The sequence below is a fragment of the Lissotriton vulgaris genome, chromosome 7, assembly GCF_964263255.1.
Source record: "Lissotriton vulgaris chromosome 7, aLisVul1.2, whole genome shotgun sequence".
In the NCBI taxonomy this organism is placed as follows: domain Eukaryota; kingdom Metazoa; phylum Chordata; class Amphibia; order Caudata; family Salamandridae; genus Lissotriton; species Lissotriton vulgaris.
In genome coordinates, this window is record NC_141695.1 from 904,200,719 (window position 1) to 904,225,973 (window position 25,255).

At 50.1% G+C, this 25,255-nt stretch overlaps 1 protein-coding gene across 2 annotated transcripts in view; it reads right to left on the reverse strand.

Moving 5' to 3' along the window:
• Positions 1 to 25,255, reverse strand: part of CANX (calnexin) — a 468,009-nt gene that overhangs the window by 33,705 nt on the left and 409,049 nt on the right. For both annotated transcript variants that reach the window (XM_086931347.1, XM_086931348.1), the window contains 3 exons: positions 18,690 to 18,809; positions 18,233 to 18,356; positions 18,031 to 18,122 (listed from right to left, as the gene is read on the reverse strand). In XM_086931347.1, the coding sequence (XP_086787473.1) occupies positions 18,031 to 18,122; positions 18,233 to 18,356; positions 18,690 to 18,809 (336 nt within the window). The remainder of the gene's footprint in view (positions 1 to 18,030; positions 18,123 to 18,232; positions 18,357 to 18,689; positions 18,810 to 25,255) is intronic.

The window sequence follows — 25,255 nt, forward strand, 5'->3', positions numbered from 1 at the left end:
GGGCCCAACTCCCCCCTTCCATATTCTGGCTATTTTGCAATGATACAGCAAAATGAAACCCATGTTTGTTTGGTGTGGGTGAGGTCACTGGCATCCCAAATATTTAACTTACAGAGTTGAGGAGAGGTTTCTATATGTTTATGACCATTCGGGACAAGGTGGACAAAAACCTACTCCAATACTGTTGTAGGACTGGACAGTCCCACCACTCGTGCAAGAAGGTACCCAGGGAACCACAGTCTCGGGGACAGAGCAGGGAGACCGTTAGACCTATTATAACAAGTGCTGCACTGGTGTAATAGGCCCTGTGGAGTATTTTGAGCTGTATAAGCTTAAAGCGATAAAGGATCGCCACCTCCCTGGGAAATGCCAGGGCCTTCCTCCAATCTCCGTCAGGTAAATCCCCCATGTCATCAGACTATTTCGTGCGAGTTTATCGAGAGATTCAGGTGAATTATTAAGTATTTTACGGTAGGTCAAAGAGATGGACTTATCTGGAAGGTAGTCGCCTAGAAGCCTATCCTCTAAAGGTGAAAAAACAGGCAGATCGAAGCCCTTGGGAATAACCTTACTTAATGCACTACGTGCCTGAAGATATCGAACAGTTCCCTCTCATGCGGCTGGTATTTTACTTGCAACTCACCGAACAGAACCACCACACCTTTCGCCCACATGTCCCCTTCGGCAGAAAGAGCATCAGGTCCCATTTGTCAAACCCAGGTTGACCCGAAAGCATACCCAATTGTCAAAATTCCAGCAGCGGAGTAACCTGAGTGACTTTACCTTTCCAAACCAGCGCAGCAGTTGGCGTGTGCCAGATCGAGACTGTGGTGGAGGTCGGGGTAAAGTTGGGTAGATGCCCAAGCCCCCAATATAACGCCCGCAAGTAATTACCCGCCGCTATATTGAGCCTGTCCATCCTGTACGCTGGGTCCGTAAGAGGACAGTGGGCCCAATGATTGAGGACCACTAATTGTGAGGCCCAGTAATAAGTTTTAATTGCAGGGAAAGCAATACCCCGCCATACCAGCGGTGTGCGAGTGTGGTCAGGGCAATTCGGGGCGTGCCGCCTTTCAATAGTAGTGAGCAGACCTCAATCAATTGTTTGGAAATACTGAGTCGGGACGGGGTAGGGCATATTCCCGTAGGGCTTAGAGGAAACCGGGACGTGCCATCATTTTAAAGAGGGCAGCTCTACCTAATAGAGTAAGGGGCAGTGTCTTCCGATGTTGCACGTCAGCCCGGAGGCGGTGCAGGGGAGAGAGGAGATTCTTCTGGTGGAAAACATCTACATCTCCTGCGACATAGATGCCCAAGTAACGGAAGTCGATTGTAACTATGTCGGTGTTGCAGCCCGGGGGAAGCCGTGCAGGCTCCCCACTGAAGACGTAAATCAACAACTTGTCCTAATTAATGGTGTAGCCCGAACATCTGCGAAAGAGGGTGAGAATATGCAGCAATTCATGGATTGAGGATCGGAGTTTGGCTAAATATAAAAGAATGTCATTGGCATAGAGGGCGATCCGGTCAGGTCAGGTCAGTCCGGGGACCAATTCAGTCTGCGGATAGAGGGGTCACCTCTAATCCACAGCGCCAATGGTTCTAGGGCGAGGGCGGACAACCCGGTCTCGTAACCTTCCCCAACTCTAAAATCGCCGATCTGCCACCGTTTACCGAGATGCGAGCTAGGGGGTTTAGCATATAGTAGACACAAGCAAGACAAAAATTGTGGGCCAAACCCATACCTTTCCAGAGAGGTGAACAGAAAAGGCCACATGATCAGGTTGAACGCCATTTTGGCACCTAAGGACACAATTATCACATCCTCTTGTATGGTGGGGGCTCTGCCTAGCACTCCGAAGAGGCGATTGAGTGCCGTATTTTTAGTCGGCATAAAGCCGGATTGGTCCAGGTGTATTCATTTATGAAGGTGGGGTGAGAGGCAAAGGGCCAGAATTTTGGCCAGGATCTTGACCTCTGGGTAGAGGATGGAGATTGGTTGATACGAACCACATTGGTCCGGGGGTGTCCCTTTCTTGTGTATGACCGCAATATTAGTTAGTCTCTGTGTTTCGGGCAGGATTCCACGATCCACACTCTCGTCATACATCCGTATGAGAAACGGGGCAAGCACCGAAGAGACTGCTTTATAGAGCTCGATTGGAAGGCCACTAGGACCCATGCCCTTCCCGGACTGCAATGCACCAATTGCTTTAGAAACTTCCTCAGGGGTCAAGGCAGTGTCAAGGTCAGTGACATCCTGAAGGTCTAACCTTGGGAGGGTGGAAAGCAGTTCAGCTGCTTCCTCCTGCATGGAGGTGGACGTGGGGACAGAGCCGCTCAAAATGGTTAGCAAAGCTATCAGCGATCCCATCTCGGTCGTACCGCCTCACACCATCAGGAGCCACAATTTCAGCCACCACCCTATTGGCCAACCCTCGCATATCTAGCCATGCCAACAATTTACTGGCCTCATCTCCAATCTCAGACACTATATTGAGTGGTCCGGTATTGCGCTTGGGCCGTATTTCTAGCTATATCGCTATATTCTTTTTGTTTTACTGCAAGCTTGTGGGAGGTGTCGGGGAAGCGTATGAGATTAGTTCGCGTTCAAGATTTGTCACCTCCAGTTCTATATCCCCCAATTGCTTAAGTTTCTCCTTCTGGAGACCCACCACTGCCACCATCCCACATCCTCGAATACGCCTCCCAGAGCGTCACATCAGATTCGACTGAGCCCTCATTTTCTGAGAAATTATCTGTTGTGGCCTATACCAGCTTGTCCCGCATCTCCGTCGCCTTAAGATAACATGCGTTGAGGGCCATCTCATGACGAGAGCGAGAAGGCACACCACAGTAGTGGGTCAGGATAGGAGAGTGGTAAGATACCTCTGGGCAAAAAGGTGATTTCTCCGAACAGAGAAAGCTGAGCGGCTAGGCTGAAGTAGTCTATGCAGGACATACTACCATGTACCCCTGAAATGAAGGTATATAGCTTGTCGGAGGAGTATGGTGTGCGCCACCCATCCATCAGTCCCCTGGCTGCTAAAAAGTCAGATACAAGTTTCCCCTGTGGTTCTCCTTGTCGGGGTGGTAAACAATCCAAGTCCCCGGCTATGGCAGCGTTACAGTCTCCCTTTGGTAAAGTTTCCCCTTCGGGTAGATTCAACATGTGAGGGCCCAAATCAGTCAGGGTGGAAGAGTGTAATTTGAGGGGTATGTATAGGGAGGTCACGTTGAGGGAGCGACTCTGCCACCATCCGGACACCGTGACAAAGCGGCCAGAGGGGTCGCGTGTAATTTTTTGGATTTGAAAAGGAAGGGAGGCTCGTGCGAGGATGCCCTCCCCACTGGAACCCTGTGTGTAACCCGCATGGGCAAGCAGTTTATAACCCTAACAATTTAGTGCACAGTATGTGGTGCCAGGAATATGTGTTTCTTGGAGCAACACTAGGTCAGGGTGTGGCATTTGAGATATTGTAATAGTATTCCCCTTTTAATTCGGTCACCCAGTCCGTTCACATTCCAAGAGATTATTTTGAGTTGACCCAGTGATGGAAAGGTGATTAGGAATGCCACTCATTTGTGGAGAACAGCCCGCTTCCCACAGGGCCAAGAGAGCAGCAATGTGCAGCGGGACACACCCCCACACCGGGAAAGGATAACAAGCGGGTCACGGAGGTCCCCTGGCGAAAGTCGGCAGAACCCCCACAGGGAGACTCACTGGACCATGAAAGGAACCTCTGGAGCGGAACTACACCAAAAGCATAGCAGAATTGTGCAGGGTAGATAGTTGTGCGTGCTGGTAACCCCACCGAGTTTGCATGTGACCTTGGTAAACAAACTGCTCATAAAACATTAAAAATTGTAAAAAAAAAAAACCCTTAGAAAAACACCTAGGAACCCCCCCCCCCACACTCCCCCCACTGCGCCTCCCTGCAATGTGGACTCAGAACTGCTCACCACCCCAATTTGCAGAGCACTTGCGTACCCATAACTAGAACCATGTAGAGGGTAACGCTACACAACCAAACTACCCCAAGATCCGACCCTCCCCTCTAAAGAACAGTTACATTTGCCCAGGTTGAAACCTTGAGGGCCACGTAGCCCCAAACTAGGAATAGGTCGCTAAAATCGCTAAGGGCCTCCCCACCCCCTCCACAAAATCAAGTCGCAAATAAACACCGACAGTGATCCTAGAGTGCTCATTAGGGGAAACAATACAAATATTAGACAATGTTCGGATGCAAATAGCACCTTCCTCCCATTAAACCAGGGATCGTGGCAAGGGCCAGTATAGTCAGTGCCACAGCTAAACACTAGGTATGGGGTGGGACCCCAGTTCGTGCAAAGTCTACTGATATCAGTGTCTGGTTAACTCAGTCAATGTTCCCGAAGGACGGTTGGATCTACGAGGGTGATCCTGGGATGAGCCACCTGCGTCTGCGGAGGAACGCCACCTCTCTAGCCAGTCTTAGGAGTCCTCCGTGGACTGGAAGAACAACGACTTACCATCTGATTGCACACGCAGTTTCGTTGGAAAGAGCATGGCATGACTTCCGATTGTGACCCCCGAGTGCCCGTTTCATTTCCAGGAAGGAGCGGCGTTTCTGTAACCGGTGGAGTTTTTATCCTATTGCACTGTAGACTAGGTCACAGCAGGTATTGTGACTCAAACACAATAAAAAAAAACAAAAAACTCCCAAACGTCTGCGTCCAACACTAGATAGCGGGAGTAACTGTAAATCTACAGCCACACATGATATACTATAAAGCTTTTCTAGTGTCTTCTGGGACAGAAAAGTTGGAATAAAGACAGAAGTGTACATGAGGCAGCACTATTGAAACTATAAAAGCATTTAGCAAAGTCCTACTCCAGTTTACACTGTATGAAATTTAAGGGTTATCATGGATGGCTAAACTGAGACAGTTACATATTCATGCTTTCAATATTTATAAGCAGTAAGGAAAATACTGCAGGTTATCCTTCAATCAGTTCATCACCATTTTCCACGCATGGGTTGGATTGCGCTTAGACAATGCAAAGGTCCTTTACTTTGAGCTGCTGGCATACCACACTTATAAGTCTTCAGCTGGTGCAAAATTGTGCATCACATGTACACCTAAAATTGACACACCACCCTTTAATCTCAATCAATCATAGCATTTGTAAAGCGGGGGGGGGGGGGGGGGGGGGGAAGGGGAGGGGGAACACTGCTACTGTTCGAAGAGCCAAGTCTTTGGAGAGGAGGGGAGGGAGGGGGGGGGGGGGGGGGGGGGGCGGGAGAGGCAGAAATGTACGCTGCTACTGTTCGAAGAGCCAGGTCTTGAGGAGTCTCCTGAAGGTTAGGTCGACTTCGGTCTGCCGTAGGCAGATGGGGAGGGTGTTCTACGTCTTGGCGGCGAGGTGGGAGAATGGTCTGCCGCCGGTCACTCTTGCGGGGGGACAGTGGCGAGGGCGCAGTCTGCAGAGCGGAGCTGGTGGGAGGAGGTGTAGAGGCTGAGGCAGCTGTTGAGGTACGCTGGTCCAGTGTCGTGGAGTGCCCTGTGGGTGAGGAGCTTGAAGGTTATCCTCTTGTTGATGGGGAGCCAGTGCAGGTCTCAGGTGGGGTGTGATATGGCTGTGGTGCGGGATGTCGAGGATCAGGCGTGCGGAGGCGCTCTGGACGCGTTGGAGTAGTTTCAGGAGCTTGGCCAGGGATCCTGCGCAGAGTGTGTTGCCGTAGTCCAGTCTACTGCAGACTAGGGCCTGGGTGACCGTCCTAGGTGTGGTGGGTGTAAGAGAGTAGGGTCTGCAATCCTATGATCACCCCAGATTTTAGCTTTTTGCTTCACTGGTTTACAACTTCCCTGGCTGTGGGCCTGCTAATCAGACCCACAGCCTAGCTGTTCTCTCACTAAATTGACACGTGTACCTTAGGGGCAGTTACCAATTGGTACTGGGCCACCTTATCAGTCCCTGTAACGCCGGGCATAGGTGTACCCAGGGCCTACCAGGGGCTGCAGCATGTATTATGCCACTCCTGGCTGGCCATCTAAATCTGACAACTGGCTGCACGACAGCTGGGGCAAGGTGGTGTAATCACCCTTTGCTTTAGATATAGCATACCTATATCCAACCCTAAAATGGACACATATATTCCTATCAGTCACTCCTATGGCAAAACCTTATCAATCCTGAAGGCAGAGTGCTTGGAATTATGTGAGATGGTGCTCTGGCATGAGCTGAGCCCGTCTGCAGCTTGCGGAACCAAGTCCTAATAGCGGTTCCATGATAACGCGTACCATATACTCTTAAGTGCATTATAATCCTCGCGGTTATTTGCCAACTTTGGTATCGCTTTATCAAAACATGTCGAGTAAGGTGTCATACGAATTGGATTACTAACCCCTCACCAATTCTGGCGACGGGGTTAGCATTCCACCCTTCTAGAGGGACACGACATGTATGTAACTGTGAACCCCGGTTAAAGTTAACTCAAGCCTCAGCATCACAAAATGGATGCTGCCACCACAGACACGAGTCTGACCTCCTGCTGCTGGGAGTCCTTCCAGCGAGGAGAGCTTGGACAAAGGGTTTCCTGTCAGGGGCGATGCTAGCACCATCCCAGACAGGGTTTTGTGTATCCTAGGTAGGCAGGGCTGAATAGGAAGGTGACTGCAAGTGGCACCCCGGTGCTCACTGTGCATATGCCGGCTTGAACCAGTTCCAGGGGCACACCAGCCCCTGAGCTGGGGAAAGTCCGGACAGGGGTGTAACCACCCCCCTTCCTGGTCCCACCCATGGGCAGGACCTAGTCGCGTACCAGCCCCTTTCTTTAGAATAAAGGTAGGAGCGGGGACCCTTCCAAATTAGATCATCTTTGAATCCTGAAACTACTTTCTACAAAAGGAACTCTCGACTTCTTCTCAAGATTTCTCCCTTGTGACTAAGGAGTAGTCACCCTGCAGCAGCAGGCACCAACTAAGTATCTTGCGGTTTGCTGAAACGTCCTTCCTCCGGAACCAGACTGACCAGCACGACGAGACCCGGACTCCCTGCCCTCTCTGACCTCAACCTGCCTCTACAGCACAGCTGAGAACCGTGGGTGCGACGAGACCAGAGGACCCGGCGATCATCAGAACCAGCACGACACTGAACCAGCACGACCACCGAGGGACCCTCGAGGGAGTGCACTGGGGAAGAGAAGCCCCAATCCCAAGCAGCACGAGCACCGAAGTCCAGCCCCGAGCATCCACCAGATCTGCGTGGGGCCCTTTTGCTCCTGGGTTGCTGCTACGTAGTCCGGTCACTTGCCCGTTGGCTAGTGACCCTCCAGACGACGTCCTACGTTTGTTTCACCGCTGGTCTAGCTCCTCTAGACTAGCCCTAGTCTCCTCCTGAAGGGGACCTTCCTCTGACCCTCCTGGTCCACTCCAGATGCCATTTTGTGTCGCTACGTGGGCTTGCCTTAGCCAAGGCTTGTTGCCTCCTTCACCGGATCCAGCATCGCCAGCAGCAGATATCCGACGTGGGACAGCTCGCAGACCTCCAGCCTGGTCGACATCAGCGCCCTGGTCCGTGCAGCAGCAGAATCCAGTGTCACCTCTTCGCCTGGCTGAGTGACCTTGTCCGGTGCCATCCTGGTGCCCACCTAATCACTGGCTAGTGATTCAGAACTCTGTCCCCTCTGCTTACAGGTACCCTTCTTCACTGATCCAGTCCTTGGATCAGCCCGGAACATCTTCACTGGTCGCCTGCCAGCAACTTCCACTTCAGGCTCCTGGTTCGTCAACGAGGATTCCCGACGACACTTGAACCCTATGCAGCCGCAGCCCCTGGGCTAGGTAAACCGAGTACCACGGTGCTCCAGCGTAGATCCACTTTCGTTTTTGACCTACCTAGTCGGGTTCGCCCGAGAACACTAACTTTGCATTTACTAGTATCCATAGACTTTGTCCCGCATTACGCGTGAGAGTTTCCACTCTGCACACGACGTCCCTAGGCCTCCTGCTTCTAATCTAAGGGTTCAGCATTGTAGGCCCAGCGGTTCTAAAGCCTCTGAGAGTAGTACTTACCTGCTAGTAATTTCGCATTCCACTTTTGTAGTATATGGTTTTTTGTGCCCCTCGGGCATTTGTGTAAATTGTGCAACTTGAAGTATTTTCGTAAGAGTTTTGTATTGTGCTTAGCGCCCTGTCCTCATAAAGAGTCCAGGGTTGTTGTGTTATAAATAAATATCCTTTTATTTTCATAACAGCTTGTGTGGTGTCCTTTCACTTGGTGTTCAAGGGGTATATGTGATGGTATAACAGCTGGCTTAACACGCCCTCTAGAGTTTAGCCTAAAGACTGCTCTTGTCCATGTTACTAGGATAGCTGGTCTATAAGGTTGACTTACAACCAATCATCAATAAGGGTCGTTTGGTATGATACATAGTGATTACTAGAATAGTGAGCACTGCATATCAGGCCAACTTCTCACATTGGTGAGCAGCGGTTGGGATTTGAGCTTGCTGTTTTACCACAAGTATCCTAAGAATATCATTTGAAAGATCACATAAGTACCAAGGTACATATAACTTAGCTTAGAATACTCTGAGTTCTACTGAACCAGCTGTTGTAGTTCAACAGGGCCTAGCACACCCTGACTACAACTCTTAGCAAGGGATCAGTAGGCAAACAAATAGTGTAGGTAAGTGCACCACTTACACCTCACTAGAAAAGCATGTCAGACAAAGGAGGGAACTCGGAGGCCCCCCTTGTGTCAGTTGACCCTCCACAGGCCATATCAAGATATGCAGCTCTTAGCTTCCAGGAGATGAGACAAGTGTGTACCTCCAGGAAGCTAAAACAGGGTTCTAACCCTACCATCCCATTCCTGATTGGTCTCTTAGAGACTTATGATGCCAGGAGGGCTTCTAATACAGGTCCTTCTAATCCAGATGGGAGCATGCCCCCCTTAGAGGGAACCCTTGGGGACCCCGACCTCAACCTCAATGAAGCAGTTAGTGGTGGTGAGGAAGAGGATCAGGAGTTGTCAGGGGATGAGGCAGATAAGGGTCAGGTAGAAGTCAGTAGACTCACCAGGACCAACTTAAGTAGGCATGAGAATGGATTTGGGGGACCCCCAGGCCCACTCTCAGGCAGGCTTAACATTGGGAGTGGACGAGTTAGGTCTCTATCCAGAGGCTCTAACAGATCAATTCGAACCAATGGCTCTCAGACCTCTTCTCACAGAGGGATGACATCCCCTCAGAGGAGAGAGCATGAGGCCAAGATGAGGGAAGTCAATCTGAGGATTGAAAGGGAAGAACTTGCCCTGGCCAAAGAGAGACTTGCCTTTGCTAGAGAGCAGAAATTGAGTGGGGCAGACTCCACTTGTGGCAGCATTTTACCTAGAGAAAAGGACAGGAGTTTAGACACTAGAGACCTGAGTAAGATAGTGCCCCCCTTTAAACAAGGGGATGACATCCACAAATGGATGACTGCTTTGGAGAGGGCCTGCACTGTCCAGTGTGTCCCCCAGAGTCAGTGGGCAGCTATCTTGTGGCTCTCCTTTGAAGGCAAAGGTAGAGATAAGCTCCTCACTACTAGAGCTGAGGATACTAACAATTACCAAGTCCTGAAAAATACACTGATTGATGGGTTTGGCTTAAGAACTGAGCAGTACAGGTTGCTGTTCAGGGACACCCAGAAAATTCAGTCTCAGGATTGGTCTGACTTTGTGGATTGTGCCACTAAGGCTTTGGAAGACTGGTTGCTGGGCAGTAAGGTTACTGATTATACAGGGTTGTACAATCTGATCATGAGGGAACAGATTTTAAATAACGGTCAGAACCAGTTGTTGCATCAGCCCCTTGTTGACTCAGATCTGACCTCTCCCCAAGAATTGGGAAAGAAGTCAGACAGATGGGTCAGAACAAGGGTCAAGCAGAACCAGGCTCAGAACCAGGGTGGTCAGAAGAAAGCAGACCAAAAGGGTAGTAATAAGAATGAGCAAAATGACCAGAAGTCTTCGACAGGCCCCCAACAAACCAAAGAGGGTGGGGGTCAGGCTTCACAGCAGAAAAAGAAGACTCAAGAAGGCCAGTCAAAAAGGTGGTGCCAATACTGTAAAAGTAAAACTCACTGGTTTAGTGAGTGCACCAAGAAAGGAGGGCAAACTCCTACCACTACAGCCCTTAAGCCACCTGCACCCCCTAGTACAGTCAGTAGTGGTAGTGCACCTCCCAAGGGATTAGTTGGGTTAACCTTGGGATCTGAGGGGTATGACAACCTAGTTGGCACACTCACTCAGGCTGTCCTTGTCTGTACAGGGGATGTGGATATATCCCCTGATGCAAGTCCCAATACTTTGGGCAAATACAGGCAGACACCTTTTATAAATGGAAAAATGGCTCAGGCCTACAGGGACACTTGTGCCAGTGTCACAATGGTGACACCTAACTTTGTGGACCCTGGACAGATCATACTAGGTACAGACTACCTAGTGACCAATGCCAGCAAGGTCGCTACCCACCATAGTATGGCAATTGTTGATTTCTCCTGGGGAGGGGTAAGTGGCCAAAAGAAAGTTGTGGTTAGTTCAGACCTCCCAGTTGAATGTTTGTTGGGCAATGATTTGGAAACATCACTTTGGTCAGAAGTGGAGCAGAGGACTCACATGGAAATAATAGGCTTGCCAGCACATGTGCTTGCTGTGACTAGGTCACAAGCCAGAAGATGCCCCACTGAACAGGTGCTGGATCCTGCAACAATGGACCAGACACCTACCAAGAAGAAGAGCAGTAGGGTTGTGGATCAAGTCTCAGAGGAGGCTGACCTCAAAGAGCTGAGGGAAACTGAGCCTAAAGAACTTGAACCTGATCAGGTTGAGGTTCAGGGGGACCCTCCAGAGAAGACCTGGGGAAGGCACAGTTAGACTGTCCTTCTCTTGAACCCCTCAGACAGCAGACTGCTGCTGAGGCTGCAGGGAACGCCACAGGTGCCCACAGGGTATACTGGGATGATGGACTCCTGTACTCTAAAGCAAGAGACCCCAAACCTGGTGCAACCAGGAGGCTGGTCATTCCCTTGTCACAGAGAGGTTTCCTTCTTACCTTGGCCCATGAGATTCCCCTTGCAGGACACTTAGGCCAGAATAAGACTTGGGACAGACTTGTCTCACACTTTCACTGGCCTCACATGAATGAAGATACCAGGGAGTTTTGTCGCTCCTGTGCCACTTGCCAAGCCAGTGGTAAGTCAGGTGGCACAACAAAGGCCCCCCTTATACCACTACCTGTGGTGGGGGTACCCTTTAAAAGAGTGGGGATTGACATTGTTGGTCCAATGGAACCCCAGACAGCATCAGGGCACACGTTTATACTGGTGGTGGTGGACCATGCCACCAGGTATCCTGAAGCTATTCCCCTTAGGACCACTACAGCACCTGTTGTGGCAAGAGCCCTAGTTGGAGTGTTCTCCAGAGTGGGCTTCCCTAAGGAGGTTGTCTCTGACAGAGGTGCAAACTTCATGTCAGGATATCTGACTGCAATGTGGAAGGAATGTGGTGTCAACTACAAGTTCACCACACCCTATCATCCACAGTGCAATGGGCTTGTTGAAAGGTTCAACAGGACCCTAAAAGGGATGATTCATGGACTACCCGAAAAGCTCAGACATAGATGGGATGTCCTGATACCCTGCCTTTTGTTTGCTTACAGAGAGGTCCCACAGCAGGGGGTTGGCTACAGCCCTTTTTGAATTTCTGCATGGGCATCCTGTGAGGACCCCGGTGAAGGAAGGATGGGAGAGACCTCTCAAAAAGCCTGCAACCAACATAGTGGACTATGTACTTGGTCTCCGCTCCAGGATGGCCGAGTATATGGAAAAGGCTTCTAAAAACCTTGAGGCAAGCCAAGAACTCCAAAAAGCTTGGCATGACCAAAAGGCTGTCCTGACTGTGTACAGGCCTGGACAGAAGGTGTGGGTGTTGGAGCCAGTGGCCCCAGCAGCACCCAAAGACAAATGGTCTGGGCCCCACACAATCATTGAGCAAAAGGGAGAGGTCACCTACCTGGTGGACCTTGGGAACTCCCAGGAGCCCCCTCAGGGATGCTCCATGTGAATAGGCTCAAGGCATATGTCGACAGGAAGGACATGAGCTTGCTCATGGCCACAGATGAGGGACAGGAGGAGGAGAGTGACCCTCTCCCAGACCTGCTCACTCAGAACCCTGATGATGGGTCAGTAGATGGTGTTGTCTTTTGTGGCAGCCTCTCTGAACATCAGCAAAAGGATTGCAAACAAGTTCTTCAATCCTTTAGACATATGTTCTCTCTGACACCCAGTCAAACCAGTTGGTGTACCCATGAGGTCGACACTGGTGACAGTCTGCCAGTTAAGAGTAAAATCTACAGACAGCCTGATCATGTCAGAGACTGCATTAAAACAGAAGTGCAGAAAATGTTGGAGCTGGGAGTCATTGAGCCGACAGATAGCCCTTGGGCTAGTCCAGTAGTTCTAGTGCCAAAGCCTCACACCCAGGGTGGTAAGAAAGAGATGGTTTTGCGTAGACTACAGAGGCCTCAATGCAGTCACTAAGACTGATGCCCACCCAATACCAAGGGCAGATGAACTTATAGATAGATTGGCTTCTGCAAACTACTTAATCACATTTGACCTGACAGCTGGGTATTGGCAAATCAGGTTAGCTGAGGAAGCCAAGCCCAAGACAGCATTTTCTACCCCTGGTGGGCATTATCAATTTGTGGTAATGCCCTTTGGTCTGGAAAAAGGCACCTGCCACCTTCCAAAGGCTGGTGAATCAAGTTCTCACTGGGCTGGATGACTTCTGTGCAGCATATCTTGATATAGCTGTCTTTAGTTCCACCTGGGAGGATCACCTGGTCCACCTGAGGAAAGTGTTAGAGGCACTGCAAGCAGCAGGTCTCACTATCAAGGCCACAAAGTGCCAGATAGGGCAGACACAGGTTGTATACCTGGGCCACCTTGTAGGTGGAGGCCAGGTTCAGCCACTGGCGAGCAAGATACAATCCATCAAGGACTGGGCTCCTCCAACCACCCAGACTCAGGTTCGAGCTTTCTTGGGCCTGACTGGTTATTACAGGAAATTTGTCAGAAATTATGGATCAATTGTGACTCCACTTAATGACCTGACAAGTAAAAAGATGCCAAAGAAAGTTCAGTGGACAGCAGGCTGTCAAAAAGCATTCGATGACCTAAAGCAGGCCATGTGCACAGCACCTATCCTAAAGAGTCCAGCCTACTCCAAACCATTCATTGTCCAAACAGATGCTTCTGAGTTGGGTGTGGGAGCTGTTCTATCTCAGCTGAATTTTGATGGTCATGACCAGCCCATTGCTTTTATTAGCAGAAGGCTGACCCCCAGAGAGAAACATTGGTCAGCTATTGAGAGGGAGGCCTTTGCTGTGGTTTGGGCCCTGAAGAAACTGAGGCCATACTTGTTTGGCACTCATTTCAAGATTTAGACCGACCACAAGCCCCTCTTGTGGCTAAATCAGATGAAGGGTGAAAATCGTAAACTGCTTAGGTGGTCCATTTCCCTACAGGGGATGGATTTTACAGTGGAGCATAGACCTGGCACTGATCATGGCAATGCAGATGGGCTCTCTGGGTATTTCTACTTAGAGCAAGAAGACTCACCTGGTCAAGGTTAGTTTATTGTCCCAAAGTTGGGGGGGGGGGGGCGGGGGGGGGGGGGGTCATGTAGGAGAGTAGGGTCTGCAATCCTATGATCACCCCAGATGTTTGCTTTTTGCTTCACTGGTTTACGACTTCCCTGGCTGTGGGCCTGCTAATCGGACCCACAGCCTAGCTGTTCTCTCACTAAATTGACACGTGTACCTTAGGTGCAGTAACCAATTGGTACTGGGCCACCTTATCAGTCCCTGTAACGCCGGGCATAGGTGTACCCAGGGGCTGCAGCATGTATTATGCCACCCCTGGCTGGCCATCTAAATCTGACACAACCGGCTGCACGACAGCTGGGGCAAGGTGGTGTAATCACCCTTTGCTTTAGATATAGTATACCTATATCTAACCCTAAAATGGACACATATATACCTTTCAGTAACTCCTATGGCAGGCCTTATCAATCCTGAAGGCAGAGTGCTTGGAATTATGTGAGATGGTGCTCTGGCATGAGCTGAGCCCGTCTGCAGCTTGCGGAACCAAGTCCTAATAGCTGTTCCATAATAACGCGTACCATATACTCTTAAGTGCATTATAATCCTCGCGGTTATTTGCCAACTTAGGTATCGCTTTATCAAAACATGTCGAGTAAGGTGTCATACGAATTGGAATACTAACCCCTCGCCAATTCTGGCGACGGGGTTAGCATTTCACCCTTCTAGAGGGACATGACATGTATGTAACTGTGAACCCCAGTTAAAGTTAACTCAAGCCTCAGCATCACAAAATGGATGCTGCCACCACAGACACAAGTCTGACCTCCTGCTGCTGGGAGTCCTTCCAGCGAAGAGAGCTTGGACAAAGGGTTTCCTGTCAGGGGCGGTGCTAGCACCATCCCAGACAGGGTTTTGTGTATCCTAGGTAGGCAGGGCTGAATAGGAAGGTGACTGCAAGTGGTACCCCGGTGCTCACTGTGCATATGCCGGCTTGAACCAGTTCCAGGGGCACACCAACCCCTGAGCTGGGGAAAGTCCGGACAGGGGAGAGGGGTGTAACCACCCCCCTTCCTGGTCCCACCCATGGGTAGGACCTAGTCGCGTACCAGCCCCTTTCTTTAGAATAAAGGTAGGAGCGGGGACCCTTCCAAATTAGATCATCTTTGAATCCTGAAACTACTTTCTACAAAAGGAACTCTCGACTTCTTCTCAAGATTTCTCCCTTGTGACTAAGGAGTAGTCACCCTGCATCAGCAGGCACCAACTAAGTATCTTGTGGTTTGCTGAAACGTCCTTCCTCCAGAACCAGACTGACCAGCACGACGAACCCGGACTCCCTGCCCTCTCTGACCTCAACCTGCCTCTACAGCACAGCTGAGAACCGTGGGTGCGACGAGACCAGAGGACCCGGCGATCATCAGAACCAGCACGACACTGAACCAGCACGACCACCGAGGGACCCTCGAGTGGGTGCACTGGGGAAGAGAAGCCCCAACCCCAAGCAGCACGAGCACGGAAGTCCAGCCCCCCCAGCATCCACCAGATCTGCGTGGGGCCCTTTTGCTCCTGGGTTGCTGCTACGTTGTCCGGTCACTTTCCCGTTGGCTAGTGACCCTCCAGATGACGTCCTACGTTTGTTTCACCGCTGGTCTAGCTCCTCTAGACTAGCCCTAGTCTCCTCCTGAAGGGGACCTTCCTCGGACCCTCCTGGTCTACTCCAGACGCCATTTTGTGTCACCACGTGGGCTTGCCTTAGCCAAGGCATGTTGCCTCCTTCACCGGATCCAGCATCGCCAGCAGCAGACAACCGACGTGGGACAGCTCGCAGACCTCCAGCCTGGTCGACATCAGCGCCCTGGTCCGTGCAGCAGCAGAATCCAGTGTCACCTCTTCGCCTGGCTGAGTGACCTTGTCCGGTGCCATCCTGGTGCCCACCTAATTAATCGCTGGCTAGCGATTCAGAACTCTGTCCCCTCTACTTACAGGTACCCTTCTTCACTGATCCAGTCCTTGGATCAGCCCGGAACATCTTCACTGGTCGCCTGCCAGCAACTTTCACTTCAGGCTCCTGGTTCGTCAACGAGGATTCCCGAAGACACTTGAACCCTATGCAGCCGCAGCCCCTGGGCTAGGTAAACCGAGTACCACGGTGCTCCAGCGTAGATCCACTTTCGTTTTTGACCTACCTAGTCGCCCGAGAACACTAACTTTGCATTTACTAGTATCCATAGACTTTGTCCCGCATTACGCGTGAGAGTTTCCACTCTGCACACGACGCCCCTAGGCCTCCTGCTTCTAATTTAAGGGTTCAGCATTGTAGGCCCAGCGGTTCTAAAGCCTCTGAGAGTAGTACTTACCTGCTAGTAATTTCGCATTCCACTTTTGTAGTATATGGTTTTTCGTGCCCCTCGGGCATTTGTGTAAATTGTGCAACTTGAAGTATTTTCGTAAGAGTTTTGTATTGTGCTTAGCGCCCTGTCCTCATAAAGAGTCCAGGGTTGTTGTGTTATAAATAAATATCCTTTTATTTTCATAACAGCTTGTGTGGTGTCCTTTCACTTGGTGTTCAAGGGGTATATGTGATGGTATAACAGCTGGCTTAACACGCCCTCTAGAGTTTAGCCTAAAGACTGCTCTTGTCCATGCTACTAGGATAGCTGGTCTATAAGGTTGACTTACAACCAATCATCAATAAGGGTCGTTTGGTACGATACATAGTGATCACTAGAATAGTGAGCACTGCATATCAGGCCAACTTCTCACAGTGGGGATCCACTTGAAGATCCTGCGAAGCATGCAGAGGGTGTTGAAGCAAGAGGAGGAGACGGCGTTGACGTGCTTCGTCATGGAGTGTGGAGTCGAGGATGACCCCTAGGTTTTGTGCGTGGTCGGTGGGCGTAGGAGGTGCTCCTACTGCCATTGGCCACTAGGAGCCGTCCCAGGCTGAGGGGGTGGAACAGAGGATGAGGACCGCCGTCTTGTCAGAGTTCAGCTTCAATCGGCTGTTCCTCATCCAGTCGGCGACGGCCTTCATTCCTTCGTGGAGGTTGGTTTTGGCGGTGTGGGGGTTCATGGTGAGCAAGAGGATCAGCTCGGTATCGTCGGCGTGGGAGATGATGTTTAGGTCGTGCCGTCGGACGACGTGGTCGAGCAGTGCCATGTATACGTTGAACAACGTTGGGCTGAGGGATGATCCTTGGGGTACACAGCAGATGATCTCAGTGGCTTTGGAGCAGAAGCGGACACTCTTTCTCCCGGAAAGGAAGGAGGTGGTCCAGTCCAGGCCTTCTCTTGGATTCCGGCATCGTGGAGGCGTGCTTTTAGTGTGCGGTGGCAGACTGTCGAAAGCGGCTGACAGTTCCAGGAGTATTAGGGCCGCGGTTTCTCCATTGTCGAGCAGGATCCTGATGTCGTCAGTGGCGGCGATGAGGGCAGTTTCAGTGCTGTGGTTGCTACGGAACACGGACTGGGACTGTTCTCTTCGAATGTGTGAAGGGGCTGTGAATTACAAGTACCCCTTTGTGATTCACTGCCCCTTCACACATTAGTAGCCGGTCCATTTTTATGACACAAGGTGTCAGGAAGTGGACCTCTAGGTAATAACCTCCCCTTTGGTCCTGAAGAATGCTGCGTACCCTGCGGGGACACATTAGCAGAAACATGTCGACCCTTTATAACACGGTGAAGGGAGATTAATGTCCCATATCACGACCACTTCTGTTAACTACCATACCTTTGATCACTGAATAAACTAAGGATATGGACAAGGGTAATGGTTTGTAATACACTTTTTCACCCCCCCCCCCCCACAGCCATCACTTAGATTTTAGAAGTGCATCCCTGTCTCCAGGTGTAGGCCCGCCCTCTATCAAACCAAGTTTTTAGAGGGAGAAGACAGCCGATGATTAAGTATGACACCGGGTGGTGTGTGAGGCCAGTCCGTAACTTTTTATGAGATGCCCCCATTGGCAATGCATCTCCCCCTAACTCTGTAGATACCTTTAGGAACACAATCTAGGGGTAGTCATCTTTTGTGGATTCATAGTAAAGTGGAGGCTGGCTTGCCCCTTAGTACCGAGCCTCTGGTTCCCACCCGTGGCATCTGCTGAGGTTAGTGTGTATGTACACCATTGGGTAATTGCATTCTTTAGAATTATCTAAAAATTGCAAAACCAAGTACACTATTTTGGACCATTTGACATTTTTCTCTACACAACAACTACCTAATGACAGGTTGGAAAATTATGTGGCAGCATTAGGACCACTCATAATGCTTTGTAAGAATACATTTAATTTAACACACATCACAAAAGTTCAATAAAGATTGTGGGCAGTAACAACTCAATCATATTGCAGAAGGCATAAACAAACAGAGAAAAGACCATTTTGTACCTACCTTTGCATCAGGTTCTTTTTCTTCCTCCTCGTCTACATCTTCCTCCTGACTCCCATTTCCAGCATCTTCAGCATCACTCTTCTGTTTCTCTTCTAATAAAAAGATCACATTGTTCTTCTTCAGGGCTCGTTTTAACTTAGTTGCTCACTAATAATCTTAGATTGACTCAGACTCATATGAAATATGGTTTAAAGTTCCATACCTTGCTTCTCATCCACCTCCATTTCACCTTCCTCGTCTTCATCTTCCACCTTTCCTTCCTCCTTATCACTCACATCTGGTTGTGGTTCATCAGTCTTCTTGTACTCTGCAGGACTGGGCTGCTTCTGTATTAGGAAAAATATTCGTTTTGATGTAATAAGAGGCAAGAATTGTAGGACAGCCAACAGTTATGTATCATGTCTTTTCTAAAGCCTATATAGACTCACTGTTCTCTTTACCAGTATCACACAAGTGAAGACAATTAGTAACAACTTGATGTATGAGCTTGTAGCTACAAACTGTACAAAAGCACATAAACAAGATTAAATACTGCAAACTACCTACAAGATTCCACAAAATAAGCTGTAAAAATAACCACAGACAGGAGTATCTTGCGAGGTTTGACATTTTTTGTGAGTAGCAGATATGGCAGATAAAAGTTGGAAAACCACACATACCTTTCCAGAAAAACAGAAGAGAATGATGAGGAACACCGGTAGAGCAACAGTCAGCACATAAACCACCCAGAGCCAAGGCCGTTCCTCTGCAGCTGCCATCATCTGTCCAACTACACCAGGCTGAAAAAACAAGCAGGCATCAGGGACTAGAAGAAAGTCAGGTTCCATCAAATAAACAAACCAGAGTTTAATCACACTTTATGACTAAAGATCTAGTTGAACAAGTTACATTTCAAACCAGGTGCTTACCTTCGGTAATGCTTTTTCTAGTGGATCCAGTATCTGGAGATTTCTCAGCTTTTAAAAAGCCCCGTACACCAGCATTCCACTGAAACTTTCTCGATAGCTCTTTCATGTTGACAAGGGCATCTGAATCCACATGGCTCCACATGCGGCACAGTGTGATGTCACTGGAGCCATAAGAAGCCCCCATCAGCATGCTGACGTCAATTTCCACCCATTTTCTACGTGCCTTCAAGGCGAGTGGATGGAACTAAAATCACAACTGGAATTACAGTTTCTAAACTACAAACATATTAAAACTCATTTACATACTAAACAGACATACTTCTTTTTGGTACATGCAGACAAGAAAGGAGGTGGTGTCAGGGTCAGTGAAGAATCCGCAACGTAGATACTGTTTATCAGAAAAAAGGTTACATATGAAGAGAGGTCCAAGTCGCTGCTTTACAAATATCTGCCACAGCCTCCTCTAGGTAAAGCAGAAAATGTAGCTCTAGTAGAGTAAGCATGACTACATTCCAGACGTTCTGCGTGCGCCATGGGGTATCAGATCTAAATACAAAGAATGATCTATCTTGCAATTTCTCTGTGAACTGCTTTTCCTTTTTCCAATGCACTCCACAAAAAACTGGTCATCCAGTCTGAAATCCCATGTCCTGTCCACGTAGAAACGGACAGCTCTTTTGGGGTACAATCGATGAAGTCTTTCCTCTTTTTATGTTGGATTGGGAACCCAATAGAAATTTGGGAGGAGAATAGAAAGTGAGGACAGAAAATGGGAGGAAGACAAAGTAGGGAGGATGATAGAAAATGAGGAGGAGGAAGATAGAACGTGGGGAGGGTGAGGTGATATGCGTGCCATACAAACAGAAATCACATAGCAATGTGCTTTAAGTGATATCTAAATGTGCACTTGGCTTTGGCATAGCAAATTTGGGGAGGGGGGTGTTCCAGGTCTTGGCGGTGAGGTGGGAGAACGATCTGCCGCCAGAGGTCGTTCTTCGGATGCAGGGGACGGTGGCGAGGGCAAGGTCGTAGGAGCGAAGCTGGTGGTTGGGGGTGTAGAAGGTGAGTTGCCTGTTGAGGTATGCTGGTCCGGTTCTGTGGAGTGCCTTGTGTGGGTGAGGAACTTGAAAGTGATCCTCTTGTTGACGGGAAGCCAGTGCAGGTCTCAGGTAGGGTGTGATGTGGCTACGGCAAGAGATGTCGAGGATCAGGCGTGCAGAGGCGTTCTGAATGCGTTGTAGTCGTTTCAGGAGTTTGCCCAAGGCTCCTGCATAGAGGGTGTTTCCGTAGTCCAACCTGCTCCTCACGAGGGCCTGGGTAACCATTCTTCTTGTTTGGGTGGGGATCCACCTGCAGAGGGTTTTGAAGCAGGAGGACGAGACGGCGTTGACCAGCTTAGTCATGGAGAGGGTGAAGTCTAGGATGAACCCCAGGTTGCATGCGTGGTCGGTGGGTGTTGGTGCTTTTCCCAGTGCGGTTGGCCACCAGTAGTCGTCCCAGGCCAAGGGGGTGGAGCAGAGGATGAGGACCTCCTCCTTGTCCTAGTTTAGCTTCAGACTGCTGTTCTTCATTCACTCTGCGACTGCTTTCATTCCTTTGTGGAGGTTGTTTTTTGCAGTAAGGGGGTCCTTGGTGAGGGAGAGGATCAGCTGGATGTCGTCGGCATAGGAAATGATGTTGAGGTTGTGCAGTCGGGCGACCTGGGCGAGTGGTGCCATGTAGATGTTGAACAATGTCAGGATAAGGGATGAGCCCTGGGGTACGCTGCAGATCTCGGTGGCTTAGGGGCGGAAAGGGGGGAGGCGGACGCTCTGGGTTCAGGCGGATAGGAATGAGGTGGTCCAGTCCAGAGCCTTTTCTCGGATTCCAGCGCCGTGGAGGCGTGTGCGTAGGGTGCGATGGCAGACCATGTCGAAGGCGGCTGACAGGTCCAGGAGGATAAGGGCCGCGGTTTTGCCGTTGTCCATCAGGGCCCTGACGTCATCAGTGGCGGCTATGAGGGCTGTTTCGGTGCTGTGGTTGCTGCGCAACCGGGACTAGGACAGGTCCAGGATGCTGTTCTCCTCGAGGTAGCGGGTCAGTTGTCTGGTGATTGTCTTCTTGAGAACATTCGCTGGGAACAGGAGCAGGGAGATGGGTGTAAAGTTCTTGAGGGCCTTAGGGTCAGCCTTGGGTTTTTTGAGCAAGGTGTTGATCCCAGCGTGCTTCCAGCTCTCCGGGAAGGTTGCTGTCTCGAAGGAGAGGTTGATGACTTTCCGGAGATAGGGGTGCGATGGTGGTGCTGGCTTTGTTGAAGATGTGGTGTGGGCATGGGTCTGAGAGCCGGAGTGGATGGTGTTCATGATTTTGATAGTGTCGTCGTCAGTTGGTCCAGGAGAGCAGGGGATCGGTGCAGATGGTGAACGTGGGTACGGTTGTCTCAGTGGGTGTCGGGGCAGTCATGACGTTGAAGCTGTCGTGGATGTCTGCGATCTTGCAATGGAAGAAGGTGGCAAGGGAGTCGCACAGGTCTTGCGAAGGTGGGATGCCGTTGGGGTTGGAGAGTTCCTTCACGATGTTGAGCAGCTCTTTGCTATTATGTGCGTTATCTAAGCGGTCTTTGAAGGAGGCCCTTTTGGCGGATCTGATAAGGTGATGGTGTCTGCGGGTGGAGTTCTTGTGGGCGGCGTGACTGTCTGGTGTCTGTCTGTTCACAGTGCCATTTGTTTTCTCTAGTTTCCCGGCAGGTTTGCTTGGAGACCCTCAGTGAACCAGCTGGCTTTCTTGCTGGTGTGTGTGTTGGAGGGTTCCTTGATCAGGGCGGGAGTGTTGGCGCAGTCCTCGATCCAGTTTCTGAGGTTGCAGGCGGTGGTGTCTGGGTCGGCTCAGGGCGATGATGGTGGTTAGCTGTTTTAAAGCGATTTTGCTCCAGCAGCAGGGAGGGATCTGTTGGGTGCAATGGTGCGTTTCTGGAAGGTGAAGTGGATGCAGCGATGGTCGGTCCAATGGAGTTTGGTGGTGTGGCTGAAGGAGACGTGGGAGCTTGCTGAGAAGATTGGGTCAAGCGTGTGGCCGGCAGAGTGGGTTGGTGTTGTGAAGAGCTGTCTGAGTCAGAGCTTGGCGAGGTTGTCAATCAAGTTGGTGTCGTTGTTGTTCTCGATGTGGAAGTTCAGGTCCCCAAGGAGAATATGGTCTGTGGGGGAGAGGGCGTTTGTACTGACTAAGTCGGTGATGGAGTCGCTGAATTGTGGTCAGGGTCCGGGGTGCCTGTAGATGAGGGTTCCTCTGAGGGTGGTGTTGGGATCGGTGTGGATCTTGAAGTGCAGGTGTTCGGCGGTGCCGAGGGTGTCGTCGGTGCTGGTCGAGACTCAGTGTTTCTGTGGACGATGGCGATTGCTCCTCCTGTTCCGTTGGTGCTGTCTCTGTAGGTGATCTTGTAGCCGTCCGGGATGGCTATGGCGATGTTGAGGAGGGGTTCATCCAGGTCTCTGTCAGGAAGGCGACGTCTGGGGAGGCTGAGTCGAGTAGGTCCCAGAGTTCAACAGCGTGTTTGCGGACGGAGCGGGTGTTGAGGAGAATGCATCTTAGGTGGTTGTGTTCTTTTCCGGTGGGTAGATTGGTGGATCGGATGCTGGTAAAGCTGCAGGTCCGGCAGCAGAAGGGTCCTTGGGTGTGTTTCGGGCGGCCAGGAAGCTGGTGTGTGATCGTCCCGTGTGGAGTGCGTGGAGGGTGCTGCCATCCTAGCGGAGACTGACATCGTGGCATTCACGGGGGCCAGGGGGTCTGGCGCAGACGGGCTTGCCTTAGGCGCGCCAGCGGCCACCATATATGCGGAGGAGGGAGGAGCAGCTGGCAGGCAGGAGTGGGGCGGCAAATGGGCAAGTCGGGGCGGGCCGCAGGGAAGCAGCTGCGGGAAAAACAGGGGCGCAGAAGGCAAAAAAGGGTAACTGAAAAATTCAGTGACAAAACAGAAGTAAGGCAATAAGGCACAAACAGATAAACAGAAGGCAGCAATAAAAAACAGGAGCAGGCAGAAAATACAGGCAGAGAAGGAGGAGTGGCGAAATTATAGTAAATGTAGCAGCGGGCACAGAGGCATGGGCACACAGGTGGTGCTGTGCGGCGTGGGGAGTGGCCTACCCGACAACAAAGTCAATCTATAACTAATGCGTTTCTTTTAGATAAAGTGATTTTACAAGATAGAAATTGAAGGGAGCTTTATGTAGTGGTTTAAATGGTGGACCCATAAGTCTAGTGAGAATAAAGTTAAGATTCCAGATAGGTGTAGGTGGAACCCGGGGTGGGATCACTCAAGAACGTCCATAAAAGCCTTGATTATTGGTATATTGAACAAAGACTGGTGTCTATTAGGCAGTTACTGGAGCCAAATGCAAGCTTATGGATCCGAAAAGCAAGGCCAGAGAGATGACGATGGTACAGGTAACAATATTTTGTATTGTAGAATTAAATGAATTGATATTTGTATTTTGATAGTAACTGACATCTTTTACATTTGAGATTGAGCATAACACTTCGGTGAGAATTTGAGTTAACCAAATTCTAAGACCTCAGGAGCCAAATTGCTAGGTTGAGTTTCTTGGCATTTGCGTGGCGGATTGATTCATGGTTCTGAGTGAGAGGTGCGGGTGGAGGGGAAGCGTCTCATTGAAATCTACTGATGTACGAGTTACTTACTTTCGGTAACGATGTATCTGGTAGAGAAGTTGTCTAGCCTTACATGCCTCAACTTACATGCCTCAACTTACATGCCTCAACTTAGAATATCCCCAGGCGTCAGACTGGATCCGGAAATATTTTGCAGCAGCACCTCTGCGTGCCGGGGGAAGGCGCCACATGACCCCGCCCCATCGTCCACATACATGACGTCAGCGAGGTCATATAAGTCCCTCCCAGTGCGTTGACGTCAGTTTTCTTTGGGGAAACGTTTCTGCTGCACAACGCGGAGCCACCACCAAAAAACTGTGAAAGAGGAGAACAGTGTGCGTGGTATGAAAAATCCGTGAACAAGATGGAGGATGGTGGAGACACCATCATAAAAGACAGAATAAGACACCACCTACATATAAGTGAAAAGCTTGTGAGAAAAAGCCCCGCAAGCTAAGCGAAGACCTTTCCCTGAGTGCAACAAGGCAAGAACATCTCAACAGACCGAAATAGACTGATATTGCCATGTAGAACTGTGTCATTTATAAAAAACAGAGCACAGAAAAACAACAGTGCACCGTAGGAAGGATGAAAAGCCTGGCCCTTTCCCTATAATAAGGGAGGTTGAAACCAGAGCACAACCGACTACCAAGAGGAGACCAGGGCCCGAGTCCATAGAAAAGTCATAAGGAAGGGAAGGTAACTGGAGAGGAAAACGAATCTCCTCGTGCCGTATTACAGGAAAGAAGCCCCTCAGCAGAGGTTAACTGTATATGGAAACACTTAGAGGGGAGCCACAAACTGAACTCCTGTGAGAGCTAACCCAATGGCAACTGAAGAGGCTAGCGTAAGAACACCACTCTGCAAGGTTCTTGCAGAACGGGGAAGCTAGGTGACCGTTAAGGAATCTGCGGCTAGACAACGTCTCAACCAGATACATCGTTACCGAAGATAAGTAACTTGTACATCCGATAGAGACATCTAGCCGCACATTCCTCAACTTAGAGTAGATACTACAGCCATTCCCCAAAGGGAGGGTGGGTCTGGGACAGAACTACAGAAAGCTCCAAGCATCCGATCCGGCAACAGAGTGACGGATAAAGGAGGAAAGCTGTGGGGGAACAGTAGACAGCAACCCAAGCAGCTCGAAGAGCAGAAATAACGGGATAGTAGATATCCTAAAAAAAGCCAGAATGGCGCTACACCATACCCCTATAACAAGGACAGGTATAACGGCATGAGCAAAGAAAGAGAGAGTGTGTGAGAGAGCGAGTGAGAGTAAGTGAGAGACCACTCTCCATTTAATGGCACACAATGAGTACACCGACCCAAGTACAAAAAGAACCTGAAGAGATGCAACCAGAGCCTAACAGACTAGCCTAGAAAAGGAAGTTGAAGGAGCTGGAGCCAAGAGCCCAAAGGCAAGACCTAGAACTTGAGCAATGCGTTGGGAATAGCCGGCGAGACACGAAACACACAAGTGCACACTCAATCTTAAATGGGGGAAATAGGGGCAGCAGCATCAATTTTAAACCCACTGAAGCAGGTAGAAACATGCAGCAGGCAAACGGCCATAGAGACCTGAAAGTGGCTTACACAAGAAGCATAAGAGTGCCCGACCGTGGCAGTATGAAGCCAAGTGAGAAACACAAAATATAGACTTGCAGGCAGTA